The sequence below is a fragment of the Corvus cornix genome, chromosome 19 (genome assembly GCF_000738735.6).
Source record: "Corvus cornix cornix isolate S_Up_H32 chromosome 19, ASM73873v5, whole genome shotgun sequence".
Taxonomy (NCBI): Eukaryota; Metazoa; Chordata; class Aves; order Passeriformes; family Corvidae; genus Corvus; species Corvus cornix.
In genome coordinates, this window is record NC_046348.1 from 6,246,472 (window position 1) to 6,257,958 (window position 11,487).

At 62.1% G+C, this 11,487-nt stretch overlaps 2 protein-coding genes across 3 annotated transcripts; both read right to left on the reverse strand.

The window, feature by feature from the left end:
* Positions 1–317: 317 nt before the first annotated feature.
* SCARF1 (scavenger receptor class F member 1) lies at positions 318–7,266 on the reverse strand. 2 transcript variants are annotated; one of them, XM_039562774.1, is made up of 12 exons: positions 7,183–7,266; positions 6,229–6,554; positions 5,503–5,564; positions 5,120–5,221; positions 4,484–5,009; positions 3,822–4,040; positions 3,610–3,738; positions 3,410–3,513; positions 3,095–3,206; positions 2,893–3,017; positions 2,611–2,748; positions 318–2,288 (listed from the first exon to the last, which is right to left on the reverse strand). In XM_039562774.1, exons 2-12 carry the CDS (start codon positions 6,321–6,323, stop codon positions 1,282–1,284), a joined length of 2,619 nt encoding a protein of 872 aa, XP_039418708.1. In that variant the 5' UTR covers positions 6,324–6,554; positions 7,183–7,266; the 3' UTR covers positions 318–1,281. The 2 variants fall into 2 exon arrangements, with proteins under 2 accessions (XP_039418708.1, XP_039418707.1); XM_039562773.1 differs by lacking the exon at positions 7,183–7,266 and having other exon boundaries at positions 6,229–6,612.
* Positions 7,131–11,436, reverse strand: LOC104691212 (Rab interacting lysosomal protein). Its single transcript, XM_039562775.1, has 8 exons — positions 11,194–11,436; positions 10,535–10,658; positions 9,980–10,101; positions 9,629–9,820; positions 9,090–9,253; positions 8,857–8,979; positions 8,389–8,472; positions 7,131–8,071 (listed from the first exon to the last, which is right to left on the reverse strand). Exons 1-8 carry the CDS (start codon positions 11,428–11,430, stop codon positions 7,915–7,917), a joined length of 1,203 nt encoding a protein of 400 aa, XP_039418709.1. The 5' UTR covers positions 11,431–11,436; the 3' UTR covers positions 7,131–7,914.
* Between the last annotated feature and the right edge of the window lie 51 nt (positions 11,437–11,487).

The window sequence follows — 11,487 nt, forward strand, 5'->3', positions numbered from 1 at the left end:
GAAACACCCCAAAGCCTGAACCCCAGCCAAACAGTGCTGGACCAGAAGGATGCACGTAGAGCTCTGCACATGATGTGTGAGGTGCAGGCTGCAGAAGAGGGGCTCTGGACATTCACAGCCCACTCACATTGCCCCTGCACTCCAGTCTTGGGCTCTGCACAGGGCTCAGCTCAGTGAGTGAGAATTCAGAATTCAACAGAGCCAGAAAATTTTTTAAATCCCCCAAAATGGAAAGCCTAAGGCTGCTGACAGTTTCCACACTCTGGAGAATATTTCTGGTTGCGTCTTTGACTCAGAGGGTGGCTGGGAAACCCATCTCCTGAAGGGCATTTAATTTTCATTCTGAGGCTTTCACGCCACACGAGATAACAGAAAAAATACACAAAAACCTTTTACTACTTAGATACATCTAAAACCAGATCACTCGGCAAATCCTCTTTGGCATCTCAACCACCTTTACAGCAGGAATGAGGCGTGGGAGGTGGCAGGAACTTAGGGCACCCGCGGAAATCCCGTTTTCCAGGCAACTTCCATCCTTATCAGCACGGCGCCAGGTACACAGGTTGATGGTCACTGCCCAGCTGCCACGTTTGCACAACTGCAGCTTGGAACCGTGTGAAGTTTAAAATGCTGTCACTACACCCTGTGTCCTGCCACGAGCTTTTCCACATGGAAGCAAAGGCAGCCAGGGCCTTCCACAGAAGCCAGAGCCACACAGATAAACCCCCACAGACCCAGATACCCTTTGAGATAAGCAGCTAAAATTAATTTTCTCTGAAGCCGCTTGTGCCAGCCCATCATCTCTCCTCAGCCCAGCTCCACGAAATAATCCCCTTCAGCGAGAAGCACCTTTACAGCAAGAGGCTCCGAGCTGTATCACTGGAATTGGGACAGGGAAAGGTGAAAACCGATGGGGTGGGACTGGATTTTATGCAGGCATTTCCCAGCTGAGCACTCAGCAGCCCTGCACTGGGTGTGCCCCTAGTGGTGACAGGGACTTGAGGGTGCCACCACAGCATCCAGAGCATCGCTGTCCCCTGTCCCCTGGGGCTGTGCAGACACAAATGGGGCTGCTGGGGCAGCGGGGAGCAGAAAACAGCCCTCAAGCACCACAACCCCACACGCTGCCCCTGCTGTGGCTCCAGCGAGGGTCCAGAGCAGCCACACAGGACGGAGGACAGGGACGGGATCACCAGGAAGGCTCGATGCTTCTCCAGTTCACAGCGCGGAGTGGCTGTGGAGCCCCGTGGCTCCCGCGGACCCAGCCCGGGCGGCGGTGGCTCAGGTGGCCGGAGGGGTGGCCGGCAGCTCTTTGCCGGGGCCGGAGGGCGAATCAGCACCGCTGCTGGCCACATTCTCGTATTTCGGCTCTTCCTCCGCGGCAGCCTCTCCCTTCCTTTCGAGGCTGCCAACTAACTCAGGGCTTTTGCCCTTCTCTGTGGCACCTACGGCTTCGCTGGCCCCGTCCTGGGCACCCGTGTTTTTTGATGAGAGAGATGCAAGGAGGAGGGACAGTCTCTTTGCAGCCGGATGCTGGTGCTTGCCAGGGGCTGACTCGGCAGGAGCCCCCGGGACACTCTCCCTCTGCTTGGAGCTGTTCTCCGAGTCCCTGCGCTGTGCCAGAGCCCGGCGAGGAGGTTTCTGGATGGCCTCCATGCTCCTCCTCACCTTGGGCTCCTCCTTCGCAGCCCACTTGCCCTTCTGCAAGCTGCCCAGACGCTTCAGCACAGCCTGGACCGCTCCCTCGCCAGTCCCCTCCGCCTTGGGGTCCTGCCCGGCCGTTCCCACCATCATGTAGATCGTGGTGACGTTGGGCTCCTTCCCCTTGGCCTCCCAGCTGCCGGATTTCGCAGCTGCTTCCAGCGCCTCCACTCTCTGGGCCACGTGCCTGGTGCTGGACACTACCCTGCGGCGTCCCCCCGGGGTGGCCCGAGGCGATGGCCGGTGGCTTTCGTCCCCCTTGCTGAGGGGCTCGGGGTTCTCATAGCAATCGCTGGCTGGGCGCTCGCTGGGGGGCTCGGCCGCCACATCCCCCGGCGGTGGGGTCAGCCTGGACGGGCCCCACGGGGCTTTGGGCTTCCGGCTGGGGCTGGGGGTCTCGGCTGCCCCGAATTTTGTCCCCTCGGCGAAGGACACAGAGGGTCGCTTGGCCTTGGCGATGCTGGAGGTGCGGGGGATGGCGAAGGGCTGCGAGACATCCTCGGAGTCGAAGGCAGACGGGTCCGGGAGCGCCTCGCCTGGGGGGGATGCTCCATCCTGCAACTCAGCCCCGCCCAGCAGCGGGATGCCTGTGGGACAAGGTGACACGTGTTACGGCTGCCAGAGCTGCCACCGTGCCCGGGGACATAACTGGGGACACTGGGACAGGAGCTGATGCAACAGCATTGCGCCTGGGATCGTTTCCCAGGGAGGAGGTTGTGAAATGGGGTTGTCCCACTGGGCACGTCCCATGGCACGAGGCCAGACACAGCCCTGCAGACAGGGAAACAAGGGTTTGGAAATAAACACTGTCTGTGCCAAGCACACCTCCCTGGGAAGGCCAGGATTGACCCCGGCGGCCCAGAGGTGATCAGAGAGGAGGAGGAGGAGCAGCCATGGGCTGGGCGTCACCTTCTCTGGGAGGGACGGAATACTCGGGTCCCTCGTTGTCAGTGTCGAAGGAGGAGAAGGAGCTGTCTGAAACCCACGCAGACGATGGTGGCTCGATGAAGCTGGGGTTGAAGGGGATTTCTGTGTCGTGATGGGAAACTGGGGAGGAGAAGACACCCAGCTGAGCTTGGGCACCCTGGGGTACTTGGGGGAGAGGGGTTTCAGGCTCTCCCCCAATAGTGACACTGCAGAGAGGGCAGGGTGACCTTCTGGAAGTGCTGTTGGCAGCTCTGCTTTTCTTACCCGTGACTTTGGGAAGTTTCGAGCCGCCCAGGTTAAAGCAGGGCATCAGGGCACTGAGGTTCGCCAGCACCCCCTGCACACGGTGCTTCATCCTGGCCAGCACATCATCATCCGGCACAGCCGCCCTGCAGAGCAGAGATGGACATCAAGGGACACGGGAGGTGGGGTTTTGTGTCAAAGGCTGAAAAATATGAAAAAATACCTGTCTCTGGCATCTGCTGGGCCAGCTCCACAGCAGCAGCAGGCGACACAGAGCAGCAGCAGCAGGAGAGGGACGAGGATGGCAGCTGCAAGGGCTCTGTGGTCCTTCAGACCTGTGTGAGGAGATGGGTTGAGTCTGGCGTGTCCTGTGGCTGTGATGCCCGTAGAACAGCCCTGCACAGAGAGCACAGGAGCTGACAACTCCTGGCGGGGCCAGGAGGCACTAGGATACATCCCAGGCTCCCAGCACCTTCCCCAGTGAGGATGCGACCATCCCTTGCCCAGTGCCAAGGAGTAAATGTGAGGTTGATCTTACTCAGCACACAGTCCCCCTGCACAGGGTCGCAGGTCCCCCAGGAGCACTGGCAGGGCGAGGAACAATTCACTCCAAAATACCCCTCAGGACAGGTGTCATTGCAGCTGGAAGAGAGAGGAAAGGAGGGAAATGCCCCAGAGAGAGCGAGGCTCCAGCCCTGCCCCACTCCCAGTGTTATCCCAGTGTTTTCCTGGCGTTACCTGTCTCCCCAGTAGCCTGCCTGGCAGATGCAAACTCCTGTCACAGGGTCACAGCTCCCTGAAACACACTCGGGGCAGAGGAACTGGCAGCCATCACCAAAGGTGCCCACGGGGCAGGAGCTGTTGCAGCTGTCAAAACAGAGCAAAGCATCAGTGACTGCACCCCGCAGCAGGGACACCCACAGGGACTGGTGGCCTCACCCTGGGCATACCTGGGTCCTGTCCAGCCAGGATCACAGTGCAGGCAGGACCCAGTCTGGGGGTCACAGGGCTCCCCGTGCTGGCAGCGGGGACACGCCTGGAGGCAGCCCTCCCCATGGAATCCAGGAGCACAGGGATCCTTGCAGAGGGTCCCGTTCCAGCCGGGCTGGCAGGCCAGGCAGAAGCCATCCACGGGTGAGCAGGGCTGGCTGCGCTTGCAGCTCCCACAGCTGTGTGGGCAGAGAGGCATCGAGGTCACAAAAGCCACCCTTGTACCTCTAAGAAGCAGGTTTCACCCCACAAAAAGCAGGTTTCACCCCACACAATCACTGAGCATCATTTTGGACCAAGGGGAAATACACAGGGGTGCCTAATGCTCTGTGGTAGCAAGAGGAGAGGAGGGCAGCAGAATCACAGAATGTTCTGAGTTGGGAGGTGCTGCTTTATCACCATGGGGAGCGGGACTAAGGACGACCAGATTTTAGGGTGACACTTTCTGCTGGCAATAGTGAAGTGTTTCTTTTGGGGCAACGCTGATGCTGCATCTGACCTGGGATGCCCAAACCTCCAGGACAGGTCTCCCTGCCCAACCAAAGGGACAGACACCAGCGCAGTGACTTCCCCCAAGATCTGACTGCAGCCCCGCTGGATCCCCCCTGCTTCCCCACCTCACCTGTGCACGCACTGAGATCCGTATTTCCCTGCCGGACAAGGGTCCCGGCAGCTCCTGCCCTGGTAGCCGGGCTCGCAGGTGCAGTGGCCGGTGAGGGGACTGCAGGAGCCGCGCCCGCAGTCGCAGCGCCGCTGGCACGCCGGTCCCCAGAAGCCAGCCAGGCACTCGCACTTGCCCGTCTCCTGCGCGCAGGGCGAGATGTTGCAGGAGCACTTGAAGCTGCACCTCCTGCCCCACCAGCCCGGCAGGCAGCGGCACAGCCCGCTCAGGGGGTCGCAGTGGGACGTGGAGGGGTTGCACTGGCATTGCTTCCTGCAGCTGGGTGCCCACCAGCCCGGCTCGCAGTGGCAGGCGCCGGTCAGGGGGTCGCAGCGGCCGTGGGGGCCGCACTGGCAGGAGAACTGGCAGAGCCCTCCCCAGTGGTTGGGGTCGCAGGTGCAGTGGCCGCTCACGGGGTCGCAGCGCCCGTTGGGGTGGCACGGGCAGCTCTGCTTGCAGTCGTGGCCCCAGTACTGCTCGGGGCAGCCTGCGGGGGGAAAGGACACAGCCAGGATGGGGGGAAGCCCGGCAGCCCCCCGAGCATCCAGCTGGCTTTAAAGGGGGATGGCAGAGGCTGAGCGCGGGGGGGACACTCACGGGAACTGCAGTCTGCTCCGAAGAAGCCGGGTTTGCAGCGGCAGAGCCCGGGTTTCAGGCACACCTCGCCCTCCCTGCAGGCGTCCTCCCCCTCGCACACGGCTGTCGGGACAGGAAAGGCACTCAGCACCCTCTGGCCTCCCCAGTCTGGCCACTCACCCACCTCCCGCAGGAACAGCATTCCCAGAGAAACCACCATCCCGCTTCCCACTCCATCCCTCTGGCTCAGCCGCAGCACCATCAGCAGCTTCGGGGCTCCCCACGGGGCACGACCCCACTGGCACGGCTCGAACAGAGCTGCAGGGCTGCCCCCATCACTCAGAGGATCCGCCTGGATGAGCGTGGGGACCACGCTTCGGGATTCATCCCCATCCATCACTCACCGACCGTGCACTGCCTCCCGTCCTGCTTCCAGCCGGGACAGCACGCCGGGCCGGCCGGGAACCTGCGGGAGAGACCGGGGGGTGTCAGCCAGGGCTGGGGGGCTAGGGTGGCTTCATGGCCTCGGCCAAGGAGAAGCGATCCTCGCCCCAGTGCTGAGAAGGCGGCGCGGCCCCCAGGGCAACGCTCCGGAAGGAAACCAGCAAAATAGAAGGAAATTTAAGAGGCTGCAGCCCGAGTGGGCGGTGGGGCTGGCCTGCCCGGAGTGCTGGGAATGCCCCCACGGAGCCCTTGCCTGAGTCCCATGCCCTGGGTGAGGCTCAAAGCTTCGCCAGCAGTGCAGAAATGAGGCACTGAGTGAAGGCAGCGAAAGGCGTCACCGCTGATGGGAGACAATGGGAGAGGCAACGTGGCAGCCAATTCAGAGGACATCAGCTCCCAAAGCACTTTGGGGTTTGCTACACCCACAGTGAGTTTTGCCAGGGGTCCCGTATTGCCCCGTTGCCCTGTGCTCAGGAATGAGAAATAAACCCTGCAGAAGGGGTCTGGTGCCCCAAACACCCAGACGTGCCCAACCACGCTCCCTGGCATCACCCCAGCCTCTGCACCCATCCCGTGCCAGGCTGCACATCTCTGTCCACGGAAGGAGAGATGGACAACACCCTGTGGGGCTGCTGAGAGGCCCCAGGAGATGAAGGGGCACAAGGGGGGACCCCCATGGCACCTACCTGCAGACATTGCTGCCCTCAGGGTCGAGCTCCTGGGCAGAGCTCTGCACCCACAGCCACAGCTGGAGGCAGAGGATGGGCCGGGCGCTCCCCATTCCAGCAGGGCACCAGGGCCCCTGTCCTGGTGGCTCCCCAGCCCCACGCTGGTGTCCTTCTGTCCCGTCTGTCCCGTCCCTCCTGTGGTGCGGCCTCTTCCTCCCTCCAGCCTTGGGTTTCTTCCTGAGGAAACGTGGGAGGAGGCGCCCCGATCCAGACGTCAGGGGTGCGGCGGGGAGGGGGAGAAGGGAATGCTGCTGCACGGGCTATTTTTGGCCCTGGCTGCCACCCTATCACCAAAAAGGAGAATCCTGGGACTGGGCACAGCCACACAGGGGCTGGTACCTGCCTGAACATCTCACCCACTCCCCCCGTGCCATCCACCATCGCCCCCAAAGCTGCTTTAGCCAACGTCCCCCCAACCCAAACAAGGTGTCCAGTGCCACCCCCTGCCTCAGCCACGAGCCACCCCATGGCACTGCCAGCCCCCAGCAGGGGCCCAGAGGAGGATCCCCTTGTGCCCCATGGCAACACAGCCTGACCTATGTTGGCCTTTGAAGGGCTGCTGGCCACTGTCCCACCTCGACATCCCCAGGAGCTTTGTGTCAGCAGATGCACAGGAAACACCTTTTTCCTACCCGAGGCCGGCTCAGCCGGGGGGGCTCCGGGTTGGAAGCACAGTGCTCCCCTTGGCCATGCAGGAATTAACTCCTCCATGCCCAGCACTGTGGGGTCACCCCCCTGGAGCTCCCTCCCCACCAAAAGGGGCTCAGGGGTCACAGCCATCAGTGGCTACACTGGAGAATGGTGAGGGAAATCCCAGAGCATCACCCAGCCCTTCCCAAGCAGAGGCTGCAGCCAGAACCTCAGAGGAGAAGCAAGAGACTGATTTATTTCCAATTTAAAGGTAGAAAGTACCTGATCTGAGGGGACTGGCTCGCCCCCATGAACACAAGGATTGTTCCAGCCTGCCGGGTCCCAGTAGTGGCAGGAAGGGTCCCAGTACAAAACTGATTCACCTCATGCCTAAAAGGAGTGGCCCTGGTGGTGCTGGTCCTGATGGCTCCCAGCCACAGGAGCACGGAGACACCCAGTGCAGTGTGCTCAGCCCCTCCCAGCCGTGTGGTGACCCCAGGACACCCCAACTGGACCTTCACATTGCAGGGATTGGGGAGGTAGAGACAGAAAGGGGTGAGGTAAAACACCCCCACAGAGCAGGATGGGGGCAATGGAATCCTGGGCTGTGAGCAGAGGGGTTTGCAAAGAGCCACCAGTGGATGGGAAGATCCATGGATCCCTTCTGGGGTGTGGAGCAGAAGAGGGTGCAGACCCCCACCATGCTGAGCTGCAAGCAGGGAGCAGTGGGGAGGGGGCACAGCTGTGAGGGACCCCCTGTAGTTAAGCCATGGGCACAGTGAAAGGGTGGCTGGTGGGCAGAGATGCCCAGAGGTGCTGAGCTGTCCCATGCCAGGCTGGCACCCCACATCCAAGTGTCCCAGTGGGTTTGCAGGAATCTGCCCACACTGTGGCTTCGCCACCACCACAGCACGGGGAAGTGCCAGGGCTGCCATGCTGCTCTTGAAGCCACTGGAAGAAGAGGATCCAGGAAGCTCTGCTGCAAGGCCAGATCCTGCTCCCGCTCCCGTGGGGTCAGAGGGGTGCCATGGCTCTGTCAGGGGAGCTGGACCCTGCCTTGCTCTCTCCCTCTGGCTCCAGCTGCGTGTCCAGCGAGTCGATGATTTCCCAGGTTCCGGAGCAGCTGGATGTGGATGGGTCTTTGCTGCTGCCTTGATACCACAGCCCAAAACTGCAGAGAGAGCAGAAAAGGGCTGTGGGGGAGAAGAACCTCCCTGGGGAGAATGTGGAATCCCAACCTCCCTCTGTGTTTGGTGGTGGCAGCAGGGGACAGCCCAGCTGCGGACCTGGGGAGCGTGGGGCACCCAGGACAAGGCAGATCCCCCTAAAACAACAACCCCTGTTTCGGCAGCATCCCTGCCAGCCCTGCACCAGCCTGCTGACTCTGTTCCCATCACATCCAACTCAACAGGTGCCAGGTCCCAGCCAAGCCCCAAACCTCTCTGCTGGCAGAGACTCCCATCCCTGCCAGCACCGGAGCAAACTTACAAGCTCCTAATTTTGGATTCTGGAGGCTGAGCATCCACACAGTCTGTGCCATGACCTGGGAGCCAGGAGCCCTCCTCTTCATCACTGCAGCACAAAGAAATGGGGGTAAACCTGCACTGAGCCACAGCAGCAAATGCTGGAGCCACTCTGGAGTTTGTCCAGGGCTCCCAGAGCCACCACCTCGCCTCCCTTTTGTCACATGCATGCACGGACAAGTGGCATTTGGCCAGGCCATGCCTGACTGGTGACAGGGACACACAAGTTGCAGCACAAAGCCCAGCCCCTGTAGCACAGCTATGCCAGAGCAACACATCAACCACAGACATCAAACCTTTGATCTCTGGAGGGAGGAGACAGCTCTGAGCTTGGGGAAGTTCCTTTCCAGGGCATAACACACATGGAAACACTGGAGCAGGCCAGCCAGCACCCACCCTGCACGGGAGGATCCCAGCACCCAGCCTGACTCACCTGCTCGCTGACTCCTCTGCCGTTCCCAGCATTTTGGCTCTGATTTTTTTCCTCTGTTTTTTGATATTTGACTTCATTGCGTCCAAGAAGAAGCTGGGAATTCTCTCCTCATTCAGCAGCTCCCTGGCAAAAAGCAGCCAGCTGGTTAACCAAGAGCCTGGGGAAGATTCTGCCCTGACTGTGGTGGGAGCAGCCTCTGATGGGCCAGGGGTGGCTGCAGGGCCAGGACTCACCTCTGGTAATAGGCCAGTTCCTCCTGCACCAAGAACAGGTTGGTCTTCAGCTCGTTCCGCTCTTGCAGGATCTGCTGCAGCTCTTCCTTGGAGAAGCAGCAGTGAGCAGGGCTCCTGTCCCCATCCTGGTGCTGCGGCTCCTCTGAGGGTGACAGGGCTCCCTCCTGGAGGGGATGGAAAGAGTCAGCAGGCAAGCAGAGACCTCAAAACCCGCACCCAAAGTCTGGGTGCACGTGCAGGCAGAAATGGAAAAGTCCCAGGAATGCCCCCATCTCAACCAGCAACCACTGCCCATCACCACACGGGGCAAACCCTCCTCATCCTCTGTGTCCCACCGGGTGTTAACTCCTATCACCTCATCTTGCTCCACCTGTTGCAGACACTGCACGGTTCAGTTTTCAGCCGTGGGGTTTCCTTGTGCAGCCCTGTCCGGCTGGCAGCCAGCAGGTCTGGGTGTGCCAAAAGCTCCATACAGGGCTGGAAATGTGGGGTCAGCACTGGTGATGTCCAGCAGCAGCGAGGCCACAGCTCAGACTCACCACACCAGGCTCTGGGCGCCGGCTCTCCAGGGCTGTCCTGCTCCTCCTGCTCATTTCCCTCTGGCTTTGCAGCATCGCAGCCTCCAGGTCTGACTTCTGCTCCAGAGCACTCTTGAGCTGGGCCTGCACCACGGCCACCTTGTGCCGCAGCTCCTCGTTCATGGCCATGAAGCGATGGAGCTGTTCCTGCAGCTGGAGGGCCCAGGGCAGCCAAAGGTGAGGCAGTGTCCCCATGCAGGGCCATCAGTGCCACCTGCCCCAGCAGGCTCAGCAGCTGTGACAGCCCTGGGGGGATATGACATGAAAGCAGGTCCCTGGGCACACCACAGCCCTGAGCTCCCACGCCCTCACCGCCTCTGTGTCCCGGCTCTTGCAGACGATCTCGTGGGCCTGGGCACGAAGTTCATCCCTCTGCCTGTCCACCACCTCCTTCAGCCGCAGCATCACCTCCCGCTCCTTCCGTGCCGTGCTGTCTGAGACCAGACAGGGGTGGACAGGAATGAGAGTCCAGGGACTCCTCCAACCCCACAACACTACAAAGTTCCTCAGTGCTTCTGCAAAGTCTGACTTGTTCCTGGTAATCTCACAGCAGGAACAGTGGAAAGAAGGGAACCGAGAGTTTTTGACCATTCCCGACGCATCCTTGTGCTGGCACAGCAGCCCACACCCTGTGCCTGCCTCCACCACCCTCCTGGGGGCTTTCAAGGTGCTAGGGGGGTTTGGGATCCCTGTGATTTGCAAAACAAGGTAACACCTGTGCTCCCTGGTAGGACAGGTCTCCAAGGTGACGGAAAGGAGAGCAGCATTCCAGGCTCCAGAGAAACAGGTTCAGCCCTGCACTCAGCCTGCCACTCCACAGGGACACCCTGTGGCATCGGGGGACCCCAAACTCACTGGGACACCCACCTTCCTGGGACTGGTTCTCTGCAAGCTGCCCCAGGAGCTGGCGGTTCTGCTCCTCCAGGCAGGCCAGGCGGCCGTGCAGGGCTCGCTCCCGGCGCTCGGCCTCCCACAGCCTCTGCTCCGGGTCCTGGGGGACGGGGACAGCCGGGTCAGAGCCACCCCGGGGGGCAGTGATAGCCAGGTCAGCCAGGGGTCAGGCAGGTCAGCGCTGTTCCAGTGGACGCTGACAGCCAGGTCAGAGGCTTCCCAGGGGATGGGGGACAGTGGGGTCAGAGCCAGCACCCCGGAAAGGGGGACAGCTGGGTTTGAGCCATCCCGTGGGGGACAACTGGGCCAGACAGGTCGGAGCCATCCCAAGGGATGGGGCCGGGCAGATCAGATCAATACCAGAGGACAGGGACAGCGAGATCAGAGCCGTCCCAGGGGATGGGGACAGCCGGAACAGCCATCCCATGGGAGAAGGGAACAGCCACATCAGAGCCGTCCCAGGGGCTGCAGGACAGCGGGGTCAGAGCCATCCCCTGGGAAAAGGGAGCAGCTGGGTCAAAGCCGGGTCCCCACGGGGAACGGGAACAAGCCGGCTCGGCGCCGTCCCCACGGCCACTCCTGCGGGGACACGCGTGGCTCGGCGCCACCGGCGCAGCTCCCTGACCCCCGCTCACCTCCGCCTCCTGCGGCCCGGCCGGCGCTGCCGGCGCCTCCCCCTCAGCGCCCGGCGGGGCCACCAGCGCCTCCAGCAGCTCCAGCAGCCGCACCACGGGCGGCACCAGCCCGGCCACGGCGTCGGGCCCGAAGCGGGCGGAGAGGCGGCGCAGCTCGGCGCCCAGGGCCCCCGCCATGCGATAAATGTGCGGCGGGGCCAGGCGGCCCGGCGGCGTTCGCCACAGCGGCTCCGCCATCGCCCCGCGCCGCGCACGCTCCGCCCGGCCCGGCCCGCCCCGTCCGGGGCCGCCCCC

Excerpts from the sequence above, each read along its gene's own strand:
- SCARF1 (XM_039562774.1), bottom strand. The coding sequence starts at position 6,323 with ATGGGGAGCGCCCGGCCCATCCTCTGCCTCCAGCTGTGGCTGTGGGTG. Across the intron at positions 5,010-5,119 it reads CGGAGCAGACTGCAGTTCCC|GCTGCCCCGAGCAGTACTGG; the intron begins GTGAGTGTCCCC and ends TTCCCCCCGCAG. Across the intron at positions 3,739-3,821 it reads CCTGGCTGGACAGGACCCAG|CTGCAACAGCTCCTGCCCCG; the intron begins GTATGCCCAGGG and ends CTGTTTTGACAG.
- LOC104691212 (XM_039562775.1), bottom strand. The coding sequence starts at position 11,430 with ATGGCGGAGCCGCTGTGGCGAACGCCGCCGGGCCGCCTGGCCCCGCCG. Across the intron at positions 10,102-10,534 it reads AGAGAACCAGTCCCAGGAAG|ACAGCACGGCACGGAAGGAG; the intron begins GTGGGTGTCCCA and ends GTCTGGTCTCAG. Across the intron at positions 8,473-8,856 it reads GCAGAGGAGTCAGCGAGCAG|TGATGAAGAGGAGGGCTCCT; the intron begins GTGAGTCAGGCT and ends TTTGTGCTGCAG.